Source organism: Coptis chinensis, chromosome 8 (assembly GCF_015680905.1).
Source record: "Coptis chinensis isolate HL-2020 chromosome 8, ASM1568090v1, whole genome shotgun sequence".
NCBI classification, from domain to species: domain Eukaryota; kingdom Viridiplantae; phylum Streptophyta; class Magnoliopsida; order Ranunculales; family Ranunculaceae; genus Coptis; species Coptis chinensis.
The window spans coordinates 97,154,523-97,176,313 of record NC_141463.1 but is presented as its reverse complement, the minus strand read 5'-3'; the positions used below and the strand labels follow the sequence as shown (position 1 = coordinate 97,176,313).

At 35.2% G+C, this 21,791-nt stretch overlaps 2 protein-coding genes and 1 long non-coding RNA gene across 6 annotated transcripts in view; 1 reads left to right on the top strand and 2 right to left on the bottom strand.

Annotated features, from left to right (window-relative positions):
• Positions 1–21,791, bottom strand: part of LOC147484844 (uncharacterized) — a 73,743-nt gene that overhangs the window by 40,054 nt on the left and 11,898 nt on the right. The window lies entirely within an intron of this gene.
• On the top strand, positions 4,180–5,482 carry LOC147484848 (uncharacterized). Its single transcript, XR_015206454.1, has 2 exons — positions 4,180–4,230; positions 5,144–5,482. It is a non-coding gene; the product is annotated as an uncharacterized LOC147484848 (long non-coding RNA).
• Positions 11,462–15,092, bottom strand: LOC147484847 (serpin-ZXB-like). Of its 3 annotated transcripts, none has more exons than XM_086578236.1 (7): positions 14,745–15,092; positions 14,246–14,387; positions 14,048–14,140; positions 13,777–13,967; positions 13,165–13,406; positions 12,849–13,008; positions 11,462–12,358 (listed from the first exon to the last, which is right to left on the bottom strand). In XM_086578236.1, exons 4-7 carry the CDS (start codon positions 13,810–13,812, stop codon positions 11,909–11,911), a joined length of 888 nt encoding a protein of 295 aa, XP_086434362.1. In that variant the 5' UTR covers positions 13,813–13,967; positions 14,048–14,140; positions 14,246–14,387; positions 14,745–15,092; the 3' UTR covers positions 11,462–11,908. The 3 variants fall into 3 exon arrangements, with proteins under 3 accessions (XP_086434362.1, XP_086434360.1, XP_086434361.1); XM_086578234.1 differs by having other exon boundaries at positions 13,165–13,381; XM_086578235.1 differs by lacking the exon at positions 14,745–15,092 and having other exon boundaries at positions 13,165–13,381; positions 14,054–14,140; positions 14,246–14,385.

The window sequence follows — 21,791 nt, the reverse complement described above, 5'->3', positions numbered from 1 at the left end:
TCTTTTGCTCTCTGCAAATAAAGGGTATATATATAATTTACTATATTTCCAGACCTATAAAACACAACGTCTTGACATTTTCAGCGAACAAGACACCGTTTTGCGGCTTCGCGAATAATACTCCGAAACTGACACACCGCTTCAGGCAAATCTTATATATAAAGCGGATACCAGATTTTCCAATTAGTTCTCGTATTTCCGGTTTTATAGTAAAGTTTTTAATGAGAAGGGTACCGGAAAGTTAGACAGCCACTTTCTTTTTGCTCTGCAGTAAAAGGGTATATATATAATTTACTATATTTCCAGACCTATAAAACACAACGTCTTGACATTTTCAGCGAACAAGACACCGTTTTGCGGCTTCGCGAATAATACTCCGAAACTGACACACCGCTTCAGGCAAATTACCCGCAAATAAAAAAACAAACGCTTAACCAAATTTGTTCGTCTTATTATTCTAATTGTTCATCTTCTTCGCTATTTTTAATAACAAATCTCCACCGATAATGATAATATGTGAAATGGGTTTAAGGTAATTTTTGTTTCATATTCGTATTTTCGTTTTCTGTTTTTAATGAGTTAACCACTTTTCATATTGGAACCTCCCTTTCATTCCATTTTATTCTTTGCTTTAATCAAGAACGGTTGGCGAATCTGACATATCAACAAAGGATCAGCAGCAGTGCATATATGTTAAGGTATAAGTGGGGTACCTATCTCCCTTCAAGCGAACAAAGAAGATGCCACTCAGTTGAAGACTCTGCCAGTATCGACACCTCAGGCTCTGGGGAGTGAGAAGGAAGAGCAGAATCAAGGAGAACAAGGTAAATCTCTATCGAAGAACTCTCATGAATATTTTCTCTCTGGCTATTTACTTTATAATTGCACTTCAGAGGTATAGCAGGGGCACGTTTAGGTTATTAGGAAAAGCACCTCCATGAGGTTGCGGATTCAGGTCCCTACTACACAATAGTTAGAAACACATAGAGCAACCATGAGCATGCAGGATAGAGCAAAAAGATGTTTGATAGAAAGTCGGATACATTTTGATAGTATGAAACCTTTAACCGAATAGGGCAATATATATAATGGCGGATACTTGCTTTTTCAATTAGTTGTAGTATTTCCGGTTTTAGGCCAAAGTTTTTAATCAAAAGGGTACCAGAAAGTTGGACAGCTATTTTCTTTTTGCTCTTCGCTTAAAGGGTTAATCAGTAATGTAAAGCATTCCCAGGACTATAAAACTCAACGTCTTCAGAAACAGAGACACCGTTTCGCTGTTTCCCAATTTAAAAAAAAAAAAAACCACGTTCGTTCGTCTTCTCTGGTTTCTTATATTCCCAATTAAAACCCGTTAAGTTTGAAAGTTCAAATCAAACATTTTGCAACCAATGAACATAAATTTAAACCCTATTTTCCATTTTCAAAATCAAAGGTAATACTTTCGTTTATTTTTGTTTTCTAATATTCTTTAATCCTGTAATATAAGTCTGCAATTTTCCAACAATTATGTCTTTTTGCCTTTGATATGGTTGTAACAATTGCTACGGGGATTGTTTTCGTTCTTTTCTTTAAAATTCAAAGGTACGTTCTTCTATCCCCTTTTGATTTTTCGGTAATCTCAAGTTTTAGTTCCATGATATAATTGCGTCCAATTGGTTGGCTTAGAGGAGATGTTTGATAGTGAGATGCTTATTAGAATAAGAACTTTTTGCCGTCACAACTTTCACAACTTTACTTTCAAACTTGACCCAAGTTATTCAAGCATCTTTAATTCATTTCCTTTTTGCTTTCTATTTTCGAAGTTCCCTTGCAATTGAGGGAGTCATACAAACCCATGATTTGAAGGCACAAAGTATAATGAATATTCTAACACTTTGGCATTATTATGTTAATCAAACAAAGACAAAAGCCTTCTCTGTAGGGTCTGATTGTCTTTTAATGTGCTATAAAGGATTCTAAATGTGTTTGGCATGGGTTTCCTTAAAGGTAACTCGAATCAGATCAATGCATTATATTTTGCCTTCTTCGAATGTGTTGGTTGTTTTAGTCAACATTTTTTTATGGAAATAATTGTTGGCTTCTTGTAACTTTTACCTGATTATTCCAATGTCCGTGCGTCTCTTGCGGGTAGCCTCACATTTCGAGACAACGAGTTTCAAATGCTACATTTGGGTACACATCTTTCTCTTTCTCTTATATATTTTATCGACTAATATCTTGGGCTCATCTATATGTTAGTTGAAACTATAAAAAGCTTTTAAATCATTCGTATGCCCGATGTTAATCTATCAACTTTCATCTTCATTGATCAGTTATAATGATTTTATAAGAATTTCGTCAACAAAGTTATACCCTTTCAGTTTCTTCGTTTTGGTTTGGTGGTTGATTTAATGTATCTACTACTCCCTATTCCATAGGATCCCGTTAGTGATGGCAAACAAAGTTCAGGATATCACAAAAAAGGAATATGAGATTAGCTTTGTCACTCTCAAGATTGCTATCTAAGGCCAGGGCTGCAACTTTTGCATGTAGGACTTATGCAAAGTTCAAGGTACTTATCTTGGATTCTTGGCAATTTTGTTGTATTTTATTTTGTACAAATTAGATACTCATGGTTGAAAGTTTCGTGCAAGATGACCTAGAATGCATACTCTGTTGTAATGTTGGCAAAGCCAAAAAGGTACAAAATTCTGGATTAGAACTTCTGTTCGGAGGACTGTCTCATTGTTTTAAATTAGAAGGTCCCTTAATCAAATACCACCATCTTAGTGAAAATATTAATGAAAACTTTGCATCTATTGCCATAGATTTTGACTACCATCATGATCTAAATTTATATTTAGCCACTATCTGGATGTTTAAATGAGAAATCCCATTTATACTTGGTGGGCTGGTTACTTGATGTTACTTATGTCCTCTATCCAGGGTTTATAGGCTAGGTAAGAGAATGCATGCATATTTTTAGCCACATTCATTATCACATTTCAGTGTTGAGTGTTTGTGCCCATGAGTCTACGGTCACACACACATTTTCCTTTACCAGTACTTAATTGGTAGGAGATATGCATTAGATTCTGATAAGTTATTCAGCAGCGTGAAGTGTTTCCTTATCAAGATTCTACAACAAGTCACATGCTCTTTACCCCTGCGCTGCTTTAATGCATTAGAGTGCATTAGACTACCAGTGACAAGCCTATACGGTTCAAGCCCTCAATCATGCATAGTTGTTTTTAGTTGGCCAAAACTAAAGGGGTCATGGGTGGTTTCATTGTTATGGTTAGTCGTGGTTTTGTAAGAAGGGTGCCTGGTATATGAATTTATTTGATTTTTTTTTTCGATTCTGTAGAAGCATCTGCTGCTCTGAAAAATGTGGAATTCAATGGATATGTTGAGAAGTCCGCAAAGAGGAAAAGGAAGTATCAGTACAAACTATAGAGGTATCATACATCGTCCATGGGGGAAATGGGCAATAGAGATCAGGGACCCCAGGAAGGGTGTCAGGGTGTGGCTTGGAGCCTTCTACACTGCTGAAGAAGCTGCAAGAGCTTTTGATGCTGAGGCACACATGATCCGTGGAAACAAAGCTAAGGTTAATTTCCCACAAGAGAATTCCCCCGCTGCTCAAACTCGCGCTGTGAAAGCAAATCCACATAAAGCACTGCCTGCTGGCAACCACACCTTGCAGAGGCCAGTGTTTAATTAGGATTTTAGTTTGATGAACTACATGAGTGATGACTCTTTTGGGTTTGTGGTCAGAGTTTATTGGTCATTTCGCTTCAATGAAATATCAAAGTGGATTCCAGTATTTTACCCCTGCTGATGGAGACACATTGTGTTCTACTTCGAAGGGAGCAACTCTCTCAGTTATTCCGAATTTGGATGGAAACCAGGAACTTGAGACTCCAAAAATAACCTATGTCCTCTCAACCGTTATAGTAAGTAATGAGCATAATGCTAACCCAAGTAAGAAACAGAATACCAATTATGAGATTGTGGTGCCAGTTGACGGAAATACTGCCAAGAATCTTTCTGAATAGCTATCCGATTTTGAGTCTCGGATGAAGTTTCTTCAAATCCCATATCTTGAGTGAAGTTGGGATGGTTCAATGGATAGCCTATTCAGTAGGGATACTACTCTGAATGGTGGGAACTCATTGGATCTTTGGAGCTTGACGATTTCCCCAGATGGTTGGGGGTGCCTTATGAGGAGCTATTGACTTGATTCAGGTAAATGTTTTAGAAGTTTAGTATGACATTATTATTGCTTATTCAATCATTACTTGGTAATAAATGCTGCATTTTCATTATAGATTGATTTTGTTCAATGAGTATCAATCATTACTTAGAGATTTACTTACCATTGTCGTTTCTAAAGACATCGTTCACTCTTATTTTATGCTAACTCTTAGAGAATCACTTTGAGCGATACTAGATTGATATTTGGCCAAGAAAAAAATATTGGAAAAAGGTGATAGCTATTGGTGTAATAGCTGTAATGAGTTTATGCCATCTCCATTTGCAAGGTAAAACTATGAAATTTTATTAAGAACCTCTTAACTTCCCTTTCAATTATTATTGATATTGACATTCAATGATAGATATCAAATTCGAGTCCGCATTGGCCATATTTGGACAAGTAGAAGAACTGGTTAAACACCCAGCATATGAATTGGAGGGATGCTTAAATCAGTAAATCTACAATTAAACGTTTCAGTAATAACTTATTTTCCTTTGAATATATCTCATTTAGGTATATAAACTTTTCTTTAAACAGGAAAGTGATTCTCAAGTGGTTAAGAATATACTGAATGAGCTTATAGGTTCATCATTAATTTTTGAAATAAATATAGTGACATCAAGGATAAGGCCACAAATGGTTCCATAGCAACTAAAGTTTTTCCTGTAGATTACAGGCTAGAAGGAGACCTAATGCTCACTCACATTGAACAGGTAAAAAAGAAAAAGTCTAATTGATACATGTTTAGGATAGATACACAAGACATTAATTTTTATTTATTCAGTACATAATTTTTTTTCATGATTATAACACTGAGTTGCTTTACATTTTGCTTGGTTGTACTAATGACAAGATTTACATTGTCTCACTATATAACCACCTTCTCTATCTTTTCCCGTGAAGGTTGATCTGATAGATCTACATCTCGCTTATGGGACTCTCACAGCAGCGGCCAAGTCATCCATAGTCTCAGTATTATATTTACTTGATCTTTCCGTTCTTTTTTTCCTATCCCTTTTTTTTATTTATTTTTCCTTTTGTTGTCTATATATAGTTTTATGTTTTGAATATCTAACGTTGATGTGTAGAAGATCATATAGGTTCAAATTCATTAATTTCAGCAAACCTTATTCTTATTCATAAGCTTCTCTCAGATTCTGTGAACTCAGAATTCTAAAAGATTAGAAATTTGTTTTGAAGAGGATATATAATTGATGTTTATTGGTTCTGATCAGGCCTTCATATCTTTGATATGTATAGTTTCAAGATCAAAGTTATTGTATATAACTAAGCCTATACTAGATGATGATGTCATTGGTTACATTAGGGGGGGGGGGGGGGGGAGAGATTAGCATTGTTACTTCATTGCTATTCCTGTATTACTTATTTTTCTATTTTGTTTTAATATTTATTATTTTTCTTCGTTTTCTTTGAACATTGAACATTTGAACTCTAAACAAAGATAGTTGCTATGTTATATATGTGTTACTATGCATGCACTGATGATTCGTTATTTTTATTTAGGCAAAATTGGGTGGGATATGATCCCAAGTACCCAGTTTTGTACAGTAATAATAGATGTTGGAAGATGTAAATACATGTTGTTTATAAGCAGAGAGCAAATACCAGCGATTACTTGAGGCTATCAAATAAGCATATAGGTTGAGATGCCCGACACTTGCAAAGAAGCATTAAGTTGCCTGTGGAATGTTTGGCTAATAAAAACCTAAGTGGCCTCTGCTATAGCATCAATATAGAAACAAATGGAGAACCAGAGAAAATATACAGTAGCGACTAGCGAAAGACCCTGAAAGGAGAAAAAACAGAAAACCCAAATATCCACCAAAGGGAAGTCACTTGAGTATATCCAGTACAACCAAAACAACTTCAAATTAATGTTCTGGCCTAAATTCTTTTACGAGGTGAGGTTTTGTCTTCAGATGAAAGAAAGAACCGAAATACACGTTTAAAGGTATATCTATCCAACAGAAAACAATATACACCTATTAGATCATTCCAATCAATGGAAAGAAACCCAAAAGACAGAATTTAGTTATGTTACGTTGTTCCCTATGGCTTATAGAACCTATCTGATACATTGAAATGAAAAGAAATATAACTGATGCATACAACTGTTTCAAAACATATATATGAGGTGTGGAAATTACAGAAAAGAACTCTAAAGTGGTGGTAATGCCATCGTTCTTGATTCCAAAGTTCCCTAGCCAGAAGCTCTTCAAATGCCAAAGCCACCAATTCATTACATGGTAACCATACAGATTAAATCGTATATTTCTTCAAAATAGACTGAGAAACTATGAAATGGCAGGAAGAGAAGCTACATATATAGAAATGCAGATCCGCAAGAATGAGTCAGTTTGAGAATTCCTAGATACTTGCATATGTGTAAAACTGTGCACACATAGATGTTGTGAGATCACAAAGCCTTTCAGCAACATTCACTCCTGTCTCCATTTTCCTGTTAAAGAATGAATTTGCCAAATTGTCTTTCATACTCGTGCACATGTTGACAGCAGACACAGTCCCCATTTGTCTGTGAGTTGAACATCAACTCATATGCCTCTACTTTCAAACTATCATCAAACTGATTAGCATAGAAACTTTCAAGTACACCACCCAAAATTGCCTCTGAACTAAGGCTACTGACGACTTGACCATCATAACTGCAGGCTGCATCTTTCTCATTTATGCTGAAGCCGGAAATTGGTCGACACGGTGGAATTGCATGCTCTTGATACTAACTACCAAGATCCTATACCCGAGAGCCCAAAAGTACGTGAATGATCTGGAACCAATTGAAAAGTAGGTTTTCATTTAATTGTTCTACTTGGGTTAATTGTTATATATATATTAGAGAAAAATGTACATACTAATATGCCATCACATAGTCGTTAGTGCGTGAGTTGGTTCACTTGGTTGTAAATTTAGATGGCTAAGCCAATTTTAATACCTTCATAGTAACTTCCCAGAATAGTGAAAATCTTGATATCAGAGAATCAGTATTGCCCTACTAATCTGCCTTATTTATTTTATTCTTGATTCAGATATTACCATTTGAAAATTCTACTGAAACACCTAGAACCTCGACTAAGGAAACAAATTCTAAACGGATATGGGCAGAAAATCGGAATGTATGGTAAATATACAACCAGCGGTGGTGATTGTTGACTCTGTGGGAGTCTGTGCTTTATGATTACTTAATTCTTTATAACTAACATGAAAAAAAAAAATGTATTTATTACGTTGGCACAGGAAATTTCTTCAAACAACTTTAACGAAATCATGCAACTTTAGAGTTTAGACAAGGGTTATCTTATTATTTTGTCGTTCAAATTTGAGACTCACATATTAAATTTTTGGCATTATTATTCTAAATAAAAAAAAACTAACTGTATGACTTGCACGTGCAATGCACGTGCTCATTTACTAGTGGTACTAACTAAACTACATGTAGAACCAGATTGCTTGGTTTTCACCAAAAGGTATTCAAAATAGAAGATAAAATCTAAATTAGTTTAAGTAAAACCATAGGTTGTTTCAAGACCAACCCAAAGGTTAGTTTGATTATAAGGGAGTTTGATTACCTAAGTTTCTTTTATTCATTTTTCTACTTCTTTGGCATGTCGTCATTCTTGGATTGTGTTACATACTTAAATGTATGATGCCTCCCAACCCTTGGTCATGAGTATGCAGACTCCAACGTGAAGCATGGAAATTTTCTAGATATAAAAAGCCAAGAAAAGGTAATCAAATTACATAAGGCTTCAATTCCCCCTCACACACATACAATCTCAGTTCAAGAGTGTGTATCGAAAAAACATCTAAACATTTGAACACCGAAACCCAAGCAGAATTTATGTTGGTTAAAACATTTGAGGTAGACCACATTCACAACCAAAATATTTCAATGTCAGTCTAGCGATAAATAGTAAGCATTCCAGGAAACTTTTATAAGCGTTATGCTACTCCAAATAATAAGCAGTGGGGTTTTTGTTCGTAGCACACACCCAAGAAATCTTTTTCATATTCAATATATAAGTTTCATGACTCTTTTTGCTCTACTCATCCCTTATTTGTAGTAGAACTTATCTAGCTAATAAGATGTTGTATATCTTACCTAGCTAAGTTAAACACAAAGTAACATTTGATTGCCTTACTATTTAAACCTTATACATTCGTTAATAATCACCCTATTAATAATCAACACATGCTTGTAAAAATAATCTACAAAAGTACTTTTGGTTTATCCTAATAATGATACATTGCTAACCTTAACACTAACATCCACGGATCAATGATAGAAAGTTAAGTTGTCCATCATGCATATTAGCGGATTTGATGTTTAAACTCCCTTCCATGGTAAAAAAAGTTAAAGTTATTCTACGAAAAATCACTGGAGGGGGCTATAGCTATTGGTGGATAATATGGTGTCTTTGCTTCATTCATGAAATTTACATGTCTATGTCCAAATGAAATGGAAATATCATGTAGGTTATGCATAAACTAACACCTGTTGTTATATAACTACCAATATTACCTTATTGACACAAACAATTAGTAGTGGAGGTTCTAAAGTTAAATTGAGAAAATGAGTGTGAAAAAACCTGTTATCTACTTGTACCTTGGAGTCTATATCCAATTCTACCCAACAATCATCTAGTTAAACCCCAATGAGTTGTCAAGAATAATAAGACCAAGGACATATGAGCACCTAACAACTTTTGATAAGCAAAAAATGATACCTAGGTTTATGTAGTCATAACCAAGGACTGAGAGGCTAGTAGACACCATTGCATCAGCTGTGAATAAGTATGTAAGAACAAACCTAGAGAAGAAATGACGGTAGTATCAAGAAATTAATAAATCTATTGGTAAATGCACCTATCCAATCTCCTTCCAATGGGTAGCGACCAGAGAAAGCGAGTGATCTCATCCTAGGTCCGTCCTACTATCGTCCCCGGAAAGACAAATCTCGAGGGCTTCTACAGCCAAGCCGACAACTTCACTTAAAAAAACACTTAAAAAGCTACATTTTTCATATTCCATTAGCTGTGGATGTTTTCCTCTATGCTCTTTTAGCACTTTTTCTCTATGGTTGCTCTTTGTATTTGTAGACATCATAATTCTTCTATGACGCATAAGGTTAGAACCTTCAATATATTCGCATAAGGTTAGACCCTTTAATATATTATTTTGTTAGAATATTTATCAAGAGGGTAAAATAAAAATTAACACTTCGTACCATTATTCTTTTTCAGTGCAAGAATACATCGTCTATTGTACCGAGCAATTCTGGAGGTATATATTTTTTCGTCATCCATAAGGTAAGCCTGAACAACTTTTCCTCTCTTTGGCTAAAGCTTTAACTCCTCTTATAGCTGCTGCTCTTATTCACTACAGCTGATAATGATTTAGAAATTGTCTTATTGGACAAAGACTTACTTGATCAGACAAAGAACCTTTGGGGGCGATAAGGAGTGCATTTGCAGCGAGTTAGGGAACAATGCGGGTTTGGAGCAGATATACATTGAGAGTTCTTGGTAATGACCACCCGATGGATTACCTTGTGACGCCGAGAGTGATTGCTTGTTGTGTTGCTTTGCCGATTTTGACGCTGATTTGTTTCATGTTTGGGTTGGCTTCCGGTGCCCTTCTTGCTGATGGGATTTATGGTGTTAGTATAAATATATATTATACTGGAAGCCTTAGGATATAATCGCTATATGATCAAGTTGCAGGTGTTTGGAGGAATTATTTCTATTGTCAGTTGTGTTTGGGGTGTTACAACTCTTGGAGGTGCTAAGGGAGTTGGGGAGTATACTACTTCTGCAGTTTGTTTACAGTAAGATATGTGACAATGAAGAGGATCTTGAGCGACAAAAAAACAATTTGCTTACAGCTTTTGTTGAGAGATTTTGTTTGGTATGAACGGATGAGGAGAAGATTTATAACCACTCAGATATCTATAAGTTATAGTAGTAACAGAGTTCTAAGACTTCTAAGACGATTAGTGTTGTGTTACCTTTAGATTTTTAATTGTATAAGATGTGTAATTGTGTAATTGTATTAGCTTGTGGAAAAGGATTGTATAAGACTTCTTAAATTTATCCTTGGACATTTGAGTTGAATTTCTATGCAAGTAAGATAACAGTTATTTAATTTGTGTGTTTTGGATAGTAAAAAAGGTTATCTAAATAAGATCGTTTCCAATTTAATCTTAACATTTGTACTAATTTATTGGGTTATTTACTTATTTGAATAAAGAGTGTGAAACAAAATCAAATTCCTAGTTTCGTCAAGATAAAACAGGAATATTAACATAAATAGATCCCATATATAATAGGAAACAACAATTGAGTGCTTATTGAACTCTACTCGTTGGTGTTGTGCATTTTCATACCTTGTATCACTATGTTCTCAAACAATGTGCATCTCTGGGTATGAAATAAACTTGAATCACAATTTCTTTTGTAAGAAATGAGACATCTGGTGATTTATTTATTCGATTAATTTCCTGCAGATGTCTGTGTACGCAAAAGGGGTATTTGTGTTGATGCCAGGAGAAAAAATCCCGACCTTCATTGCCCACCCGGCTCCTGCACCATGCCCACCAGAGCGCATCATGTGGCCTCCCCATCAACATAGTCCTTTGACCAACTCAACGGCAGACTCGAATTTGATCAGAAACACGTCTTGATGATAGAAATGTGACATTCAACTACTATATTCACAAACAATTTACGAACAAATCTGTGCAAACTTCATCGAGAATATATCAGATGAAGAGATGTGAGTTTGAAAACACATTCTGTAAGCATGCAGTCCTAGTGTGTATATTGCAGTTCTAAGGATGCAAAGGTCGGTTTTTTGGCCAATGAATCCACTGGCGGGGATCCTTGAGAACTCCTTATCTTTTACCGTGCTATCCTTTCATTTTCTTCCAGATTTTCTTGTTGTAAAAAGTTCAATGAGTATAATTTATGTTCAGATTAAAGGAGCATCAAACTCAAGCAGAACTCTAGCAGGTTTGGTTGTGTTTTTCCCCGGCATTTATTTGATGACAACTAAGGCTGGCTAGCAAAAGGAATAGCAAGTGTATGCGTTTGTGATATTGATTGGTAGTGAGTTGAAGCATTGATCTAAATTGGAGCTCACCATAAGAAGATGGTGCAAATTACCTGAGTCTAATGACAATAAATAAAAGATTAGAATTCATCCAACACTCTTTAAGTAAACAACATCTGATACATACACATTAACACAAACTCATACAGTAAATTATTTCAGCATTTGGTATAGACGGACAAATTTCAAAAACATGAGGTCCATGATATGTAATAAATTTCATGAGACGGTGCTGGTCAATCTTTTTGCATTGCTCGTCATTAACATTTTGTGATCAACTACTAATGTAGTTAGCTTCTAATACATCGACCACCTCTCCAAATGAATCCAACATCACAAAAGTAGATTTCACAAAATCGACCTCATCCACATGCGGCTCGGGCACAGATGTGGATTCCACAGCTATAGCAGTAGCATCAGGAGCTTCAACCTCATTAGCTTCCTCAGTCTTTAGTTCGTCAAAGAACGCATTCGAATCTGCTATCAAAGTAGAACGCGGTTTTAATTTTAAGCCACGAAGAATCATAGGAGATGCCACCGCATATTCGATCTTGAATTTTGGTACCATGAACTCCCCATACTAACTGCATCTGTATTTGGACAAAGACATCTTTTCAAGAACCATGGATCAGAATCCACCCTCTCAATAAGAGACCAGAGCTTGTCTCCGTTGTTGGGAAGAAGAATGTACATAGATAAGGTTTTAAAGCGAAAAGGAATCCTTAGCACTTTCAAACCTTCGAAAGTATTGATGAGTTGTGTTGTGGCGCTAGTCACGTAGGGAACTTCAACAGAGTCTCCTTCAAGGAGATAGAATTGCGAGTCCTTGATATCCATTTTTACATTCTGTCCACTCCAGTGTTCATTGAGCTGGGCCATCTGCCAAATCAGATATCCCTTCGATGGCATTAGTGCATTTGTAACCTTTTGAATCCATTTGCTGAGGAACCCATCATGATCTTCCCCTGTTGCCTTTATTATAACCATAAAATATGTTACTGAAATATACAGCTGTAAACGAAAGTGAAAAAAATATAAATAAACAATGAAGGAATTGCAAAAGACATATGTTAACTATTGATTTTCGATTATATCCTCTTGATTCTAGCTACTGAAAGCCTGGGGCCTTCTGATGAAACCTCAGGTTTGTATATATAATAACTCCCTGTGCAAGCACACTGAAACATTTACCACATGTATGCATCGAGGCCATTATTAAGGCAATAGCACAGACTCACAAAATGCCAAATCTGCTATAACTATGATGACGTTTAGTCAAATAGTAGACATACTCTTCAGTCTTCACCATGGGCAAACTGATCCTAGGTAGAGTAAGAGCATTCACATTGCAAGCATTGATTCCCTTGTGCAATGCAATCAAACACATCCTAAATTATGAAAACCCGGACAAACACACAATTATTTAACGGTGTAAAAACTTGTCAAAAAGAGTGAAACTCACAGGTAGTAGTTGAACGGACATGGGTGAGAAAACGAAGTTCTTGTTTTTAGCTTCGCCTAGTGCAAGGTCTTTAAGATACATCACGTTAGCACTCCTTATACCTCTTCTTGACTGCACATTGGCCCCGCTTTTTGCGCAAATACCACTAACCAAAGTTTGCCTACAATAACACGAATTTGGTTTTATAGAGTGAAAATTTAGAATATAAACATGAAATGTCAACAAACACAGCTAGTGGCCACTAATATCTAGTTGCATAACAGTAGAATGTCTAGTGCAAAATTAGTACATGTATATAAAGTTTGAAAATAAGCACCTAGGATCGTCCATAGGAGGATAGGGTGGCTGGAAAAATGGTCCAATTCCTGGATAGTTCTGATAGTAAGGCATGGAATGCATTGGGTACGGCTGGAAGATGGGAGGCGCTCCGTGTGGATGAATAGGCCACTGAGGGTACATAGGATGCTGATATTGTCCTTGGAAATACTCCTGGCTGCCTGGGGGTATTTGTGTATCCAGTGGAGGCCTTTTCTCTGGAATCCAGTGGAGGCGTTTTCTCTGGAAAAGTTTAAATAATACATTGCTTATTTCATTTGATTGGGATATCCAAAGAAGGCGTCAGAATTTTTTTTATAAAAAGCATGTTAAAGAACCGCTTTAGTTCTTTTTGTGGGATCTGAATGTGCTAAAAAGTACTGAATTCTTCTCACAGTGTTTATTCACTCACACTCCTGTACATTGAAATTGGAAACAACCTCAAACCAAATGAAAAAACTTTCTGGAAGGATGGTTGGTTTGCTACCCCCAAAATTTCAAATGTCGTTTGATAGTAGGAGATTTATTTCAGGTTAAATATCTTAAGCCAAAGGGAAAATGGAAAAATGTAAATGATATTTTTTGACTGGCCCATCTACAATGAAAATCATACCTGCATTTGACTCATGCCATAATTCCCCAGATTCATTCTGCTTCTTTGCCTCAATAGAAATCACAGTGCCGGGAGCAATCATAGAAGAGACGTCAGAAGGATTCGACATTGTTTCAGCTGAATCAATTTCAAGCCACTGGCCAGTTTCATGCTTTTCCTTCCATAGCTGCACAAACTTTATGCACGCATCCCTGTTGCAACACATAGATGGAATCATTGGTAGCTTAATGTATTTTTAAAATATACACTACGCAGTTCAGGCATTCTTTACCCATACAATCCGAAACTACTCGTGATTTTTCCTTTTCCGTGGCATGAGCTGCTTCTGTGTTTTCCACAACTTCTCTTGGCCATAATCATCAATCTGATTAAATGAAGTCAATTTGTTACAATAACAAAACAATAAATATACTAAGAGCACCATTGAGATATCAGCTTATCAATTGAACCAAGTGAATTTCAAACTTACTGGAACACCGTAATGTTCAGTCAAGACCTCTACCAGAACTTCCAAGCACCCCAAATGAGTTGCTCTCATCTAGCAAGACACGAAAACGAAATTTCTCCTTCAGTCTGATAATCACATCCAAAGGAGCTATCTGTCCAGAGTTCTGTAATCATTTGCAAACAAAAAAAAGGTATGTTCATATCGTGAACCACCTAAAAGTACAAACCCTCAAGAACATAACACCATGTTGTTTAAAATAAGATATGACTTGCAAGGTTAAGTTTTATTAATAGTTTTCAAAAGAAAGCATTTGCAAGATAAGGAACTTGCACTATTTGCAATATCTGTATGACGTCAGTGGTGAGAAACGGATGTCGTGAAAGAGATTAACCCCTTTTGAGACTACTACCAACAGTTATTGACTTATTTCTATATTTTCCCACAGGTAGTTGTAAGTTTTTGGGAGAAGATATCATTAATAACAAATTTAACATATCTGCTACGTATAATTTTGCAATACCTAGTATATAGCTTCAACAACAATGTAACGCCGTATCTTGCTAGCTCGTTTATTTTCTTGAGTAATTTTCTCCAGCGCCATCAAGTCGTTTGATCAAGGATAAGCATTCAAGTTCCAAAATACTAAGTAGAATTTGAACTTTAGGTCAACATCAATCACTGTTGATGTTTTTTCTCCAGCAGATGCTTTCTCTTCACTTTCTTGATAGCTATCAGAAGACTTTTCATCATCGTCTTTATCAATCACTGTTGATGTTTTTTATCGAGTAGATGCTTTCTCTTATGTTATTTTGAGGGTTTGAAGAGATGATTTTTTTTTTTTTTTTAAGAGTTGGAGGTGTTTTGTAGAGTACTAGGTATTACCCGTGCCCCTACGGCACGGTTTGTTATGAGATGCTTATTATTAAGTTGTTTGTGCAGTGACATTAATTTTGGTACACAATTATTTTCTTATGTGTGTCCTATGTGGTAATTTGTAGACATTTTATTTTAAATTGGAACTACACGTTTAATGACATACTTCCCTGCTTTGTGGATGCTAGTATGTGGTAACTAATGCAAAAACCCAATTTGAAGTCATGAATTGAACGCCAATTTTATCTACTGTACTATTGTTAAATGTATAGTTGTTCACATTTAATCTTTTTTTTTACCGAACAATATAAAGACAATAAGATTAATGTCAATAATTATTGTGTAACATTAAGCCATAAATTGTCGACAACACATTTTATTAATGTTTTACTAATCTTCTGAATTTCAAAGAGCACTTAATCGATGCTCTCTATGCATTGTAAATTGTTAGAAGACTCAAATTGGTTTGGTTTGCCAAAACCACACTGGCATTTTGGTTATGTTGACAAATGTTCTTCGTTGTTTTTTCCAATCGCGACAGTCGACTTTAGGTGAGTTTTGTAAATGTGGTTGTATATTGTTAAGACTGCTTGTTGGCCTGAGGTGTCGAAGGTGCGTATGGGTTTATAAATCGAGAGTTTGTCTTCACTGAAAGTAAGAACTTTATTGCTTGCCACATTGAGTGTTTTGGAAAGGTTATCCATTTTGCAGAACTTTATTACCTACCCTATCGGGTGCTTTGGAAAGATTATTCATTATGCAAATAAACATTTATATGCCGATTAGAGAAAATAACACATTTAAATGATATAAACAAACTATCACTAAGGATGCAACCAAAAAAAAAAAAAAAAAAAAGAATGTGAATGTGAATGAATTTATGGATATAACGTTTTTGATAACCAATCACTGTATATAATAATTGAATTGAGGATGGATGGATGGTTGTATGATTTATTTTATTATTATTATTATTATTTTTTTTTTTTATTATTATTATTTTTTTTTTTGACATTGTAATTCATTAGAAGTATTATGTCTCATGCATTACAGTGTAAGAAATGAAAGATATTAAAATATGAGTACTATGTACCTTTCTAATAGACTAACCAAGGAAATTCGGAGGAATGTTCTTAAGTTATGAATTCATTAAAACTGAAATTGAAATGATGAAAAAAACATATTGCTACAATATCTTAGAAAATAAATATTGCAACTCATATATTAGTTGAGTAACTGATGCAAAAGAAAAGTTACAGAGTCTGCCAACTTGTATTTACGCATTCCATATGAGATAGTTGACTAAGTCTTGCACAGGCATATACATGACTCTTTACGGTCCTGTCGCGAAGAAAAGCCAAACGTGCTTACATATAATGAATTACATACAGCAGATGAAGAAAGCTAAAAATTGATGTTATAAATTTAATTCCCGTCACCACGCTGAGGAAGTACCATTTATAACTTCACACTGCATCTATTATAGTATGAAATTTAGACATTGAAAACAGGCTTATGGGGGAATGCGATGCCTAAGCTTTTGGCATGTGCCACTTTCACCCAACCAGATCAACTTGTACCGGAAAGTTTTCTTGCAGCGTGTGGTGTGCTAGGTGAATAAAGGTGTTTAGTATGAAAAAAATGTTCCACAACTCTGGATTTGAAATTCGATCCCCGGTTTTCATTGCAAGTGCAAATTGGCGTCGTCAATTGAATCAAGTACCTCCCTAAATTCCTTATTCCACTACTACCAACCTGCAATCTTCAACATTAACCGAAAAAGAAGAGAAAAAGTTAAAAATACTATAACAAAACAATCTACCAATCAAATTAAGATAATTCCATAATGAGGAGAAAGTTCATTGACGATATAACACAACCATACACCATGAACACACATACACAATATGTTTAGTCAATGCAATATATTTGGGATAATTAAGAGTGACGCAGGTATCCTACCGAAGATCGTCCATTCAACAAAGCATATCAATCCAGCAGTGCAATACGCTTAGACACATTTATAAGGAAGTTATATGTCATTAGATATATAGTTATTTACAATAGTATTGTTCCCACTGTCAGGTAAAAATGGAAACTTAATAACAACACAAAAAAAGTAGATATATAAAAGGTATACAATTCCAAATTCTTGTAAAAACTTGAGTACAAAATATAATCAAATGCTTAGTATTCCGCAGCTTTTACAGACAATGGGTAGACTTCCGCTCCACGTAAAAATCAATTTAAACCATCAACGTCGTTGGCTTCCTAAAATTTCCTTGACTATAAAGTCATTCGGCCCATGTCGCTTTGAACCTGAAAATATCAGGTAACCACAACTTTAGTTTCCACCTTTTTAAGTGTATCATCAACATAAAGAAAAACAAAAATATAGAAAGACTGGGACCCTGTTACATACAAAGGAACATTACATAGAGAGAGAACATTTTTTTGGGAATAAGATAAATATGATACTAAAGGAAACACATGGAAAGAAAAGAAAACAATATAGACAAAGAAAATGAGAGGGAAGAGGATCTGTGGGAGGAACTCTCATGTTAAGTAATGGAAACCCTTATTCTGAGGTAAAGTCACAGTGGCGGAGCCAGGAACCACTGACATGTAAGGAACTGAGGAAAAAATCCAATTGAAAGCACAAAGAAAATTATAGTAATCGGAAAAAACCTTGCATATATGGTTCATTCAATGCAAAGAGAATTATGATAGTTCAATCTCAAAAGCAACAGTCTTGTAGCGGTATCAATCTCAAAAGGAAACAGAACTTGACTAAAAGCTCCATGCCAGAAGTAATGCATTACAACATTTGCATTTTTTTCTTATGTATCTCTAAAGTCCGATATAAAGTGAGATGTTTGTAAGGACCGTAGTAGGGTTCCAGCTACGACTGATCCCTGACTTCAAGGGAATTTGCCAGTAAGAGGCGGAGTCAAGTAGTCATAACCCCTTGAATGTTTCTCCAAGCTGAGGCCAGTCGAACGAATTCAAAACTGCTTGCAATTTCCTTATAAATCCACTCAATGAAAGCCCTACTCCACCCCTCGTATATAGTATCCACCTTCATCTGACAGAATGTATTTTATTGACACAATGTTTCTTCAGACACTTATTTTATAATATGTATGTTGCTTACGAATAATCATTTGAAAGACCAATAATTGTGACATTCATAAATCAATTAGGTTAGCAAGTTACCACCAAGCAGGGGAAAGGTATTCCATGCTAGCTATAGTTTGAGGCTAATGATGAAGCAAAATGTGACCAAGCAATTTATAACCAAGATGAAACCAAGACCATAGCAACTACACATCAAGTACACGACAATAGATCAAATCTTCAATTATGATTTCAAAAACCCATTTGTGAAAATTCAAAGAATTGGCATTCAGTTATGAGTTAAGATTACTAAGACTCCACTTTGTCCAAAGTTAGAATTTTCCTCTTAAGTTTCAACCAATAGGCAGTTGTTTGTAAGCCCAAACTACATCTTTCTCTCACAACCTAAGAACAATGAATCTTGTTAGCTACAGATAAAAGTCTATTTCCTATACCACCCCTATATTTACATTACATGAGGTTGTTGCTTATAGCATGACCATCACATAATCATGTCTATCATTTATCTATACCATCACTTAACATTATCATACATACATTTAAATGAAGTAAGAAAACAATCATCATAAACGAAAAGTAACTACACAAAATACCAGAAACCAATGCAGCAATGCAAATTTAAGCAAGAATGAGAAGGCATCTCTTTTTAGTCCCCAAGATCTTATAGCGAAAGTGTGAGAGCTTTCAAAGAAAGCAGGTGTTAACAAAACTGTTAGGTACAGCAGTACAATCACACACATCCTTGGTTTTCATAAGCCTACACCACCACTTTAGACCTAGGCTCTCTAAAAAAATTAATTAACTAAACCCCATATGTTTTTCAGAATGTTCACATTATGGGGGAAGCCCTATTAGTGCACATTCATGAACTATAACTTTTTTTTAATGTCGATGTACACAGATTTGAGTTTTACAAATATTGAAGAAGATTGAAATAGTTTACCAGCTTGGAGTTAAATGGGCAAAATGGAAAATGGTAAACTTGAAAAACAAAAAAAAAGAAGAAAGGGCAAAGGCGAATTATTAAGTTGAACAAATATATAATTGAAATTGATCGATGCATGCTTTGTAGACCTTTCACACATTACCCAATGGATACCATTGTTATAGAAACAAACTTGTACAAATTTTGTCTATAAAGATGCTGACAAAGATGTAAGAAAGCATAGCATTGAACCAAACAACCAACCCAAGGTCGCTGTACTTTGACTTTCTTCTTCAATGGTCTTTCTGTTACAAAGTCAATCGTTTGGGAGAGGAAAAATGGTTGATTTAGATGGAAGCTTAAGGTTTTTATGATAAATGTTTAAGAGATAAAAGGAGATCGAGGACAAAATCCGATGGATAAATATAAATCAAATACTAAGAGAGAAATAGAAAGTAAAGGGGTTTTCCCCTTTGAAGTGCCAAACTTTCAAGCATATAGTTAGAGAGTGGCTTTGTACTAATGGGAAGTGTCAACGTATCAGAAATCAAAATTACATGCACCACGAGAAAGAATATAATGCTGAAAATCTTCAAAAGTACCTGCTCCAAGGTGACCCGGCACAAAGTTCTGCTTACAAACACTGAAATCAAAACGAAAAATTAAGAAAAAGAAACGAAAAGTTTAGGAAACCAATTGCTGATAAATTGGCTAGCAAAGGGCCAGTGATAATGTAATAATTCTTTAGCTATGCCATATTAGTAGACACTGTGGTCTTGGAGCCATTATTATTTTTCTCTTAACATTTAGTAAAAAAGATTAATAAGGATGATTGGGATTTATACAAATTTAACCCAGGAAACAATTGAAATTGTAAAGGCACAATTTGGTCATGCGCCATAGTAAGCTCAAATTATAGAATTCAATTACACTTTATGGCAGCAAAAAGTTCAAGCACGCCAACATCATGATGAAGAGGTGATAAAAAGTTAGGAATGAGAACCAATAGAGAAGGAAGTAAACAACAACTTACCTGAGAACTGCTAATCAGAACAACAACTTTTTTAGCATTAGAGAGAAATTGGTTGCATTTTCTTCTCTTTGCGTGTTTTAACGTCCCAATAAATAGTCTGTTATTCTTGAGACTTTGAGAGAGGAAGGTAACGGGTGCGAGAATTATGGAGTGAGAAACTGAAGTGTTGTCTTTGCCCAAGCCTAAGCCCAAATACGTTTTTTTGTTATCAGAAATTATAATAGTTATAAATGACAATTAAGATTAGGCGGAAAAAATAAATATATATGACAATTATAAGTGAAACCCCTCAAGTCATTCAAGAAATTTAATTCATTCAAAATGATCACACCACACATCTGCCCCGCATCTAACTTAGATCCCCAAAAAATCCCCACCAATGCATGCATGCATTGAATTTACAACATTTAATTCATTAAATAAATCTTTTTAAATGCCTTTGAGAATTAGAAACGGTTTCAAAACGTTCTAAGTCATACACGTGCCTCTCTTCAGATCCCCATGCACATCAAACTCAGATCCCAAGACGATCCCGGCCTCTCTTTGTCCTGCCATTGTGTTTTATTATAATAGATGGAAAGAGGTTTTTAGTTATTTTGAACAACGAAGAATTGAAATCGGCAAAAAAACAGGCATAGAATTTTTTTTTTTCTGCCGAATTATTGCAAAATCTGATGTGTCAGTCTAAGAGAAAAAAGGGGGCTGTCGTGGCTGCCTGAGAGCATTCTCAACTACTCAATATTAATGGTCTTTGATTTTATTACCCTGACTCTCTGAGTCACTAATAACTTTCGCTCCTCTTTTGCTGAGAAAATAGTAAAGTTAAATGATAAACAGAAGAGCAAAATGATATGATGGTTGTTGTTTAACACTAACTAAGGTCGATGTGAAGCTTGTTTGCATTGCTCTCCAATTTCCTTTTTCTCTTTTAGTTGGATCAGGCGGAAATGTGGAACCACCTAAATCAGAATTATACAAACAAAAGTTAGCAAATGAAGAAATAATTGACTTGTGGGCTTCTAATCAAATACGGTGACTCCACTTGTGCTACAAAATTTATGAAAACAATTGAACATAGACACTCTAAAATTGCTTAGAAACTAATTAAGTTATGGGATGATAACTGAGTTTCTTGCTCTCTTTTGTCAATGACTTAATGCCCTCGGTTGAGCATTAGTTTATCTGTTTTGCATGTTTTCCGCCTATATATATACGTCTGTCTCTCAGATTTCACAGGCTCTTACGTAATTTTTCTAACATTTCCACAATTTCAAAGACAGGTACTGATTATGTAGCATTTGAAATATGATTATGTCCTCTTCCCTTCTAAGTGAATGTTTATGCGGAACAACAAGAAGTTAGATACTTCACACTTAAACACTCAATAGTAACTTGAATCGGTTAAATGAGTTATAAACTTTCGACTATTGAGATCTTCATGTTAGTTATTATAGCTCAGCAAAGATACTTCACTTTCAGAAAATTATAAAGTAGAAAACCATGGGTATTTGTATGGATAAAGTTAACATAGAGGCTCGAATTGAACAACATACTTAACTGCCATTTATTCTAAGCGACAAATGTAACAATTTCTTTTC

Excerpts from the sequence above, each read along its gene's own strand:
- LOC147484847 (XM_086578234.1), bottom strand. The coding sequence starts at position 14,136 with ATGATTATGGCCAAGAGAAGTTGTGGAAAACACAGAAGCAGCTCATGC. Across the intron at positions 13,968-14,047 it reads AGTAGTTTCGGATTGTATGG|GGATGCGTGCATAAAGTTTG; the intron begins GTAAAGAATGCC and ends GTGTTGCAACAG. Across the intron at positions 12,359-12,848 it reads TGTCCGTTCAACTACTACCT|GCAACAGGGGAAGATCATGA; the intron begins GTGAGTTTCACT and ends GTTATAATAAAG.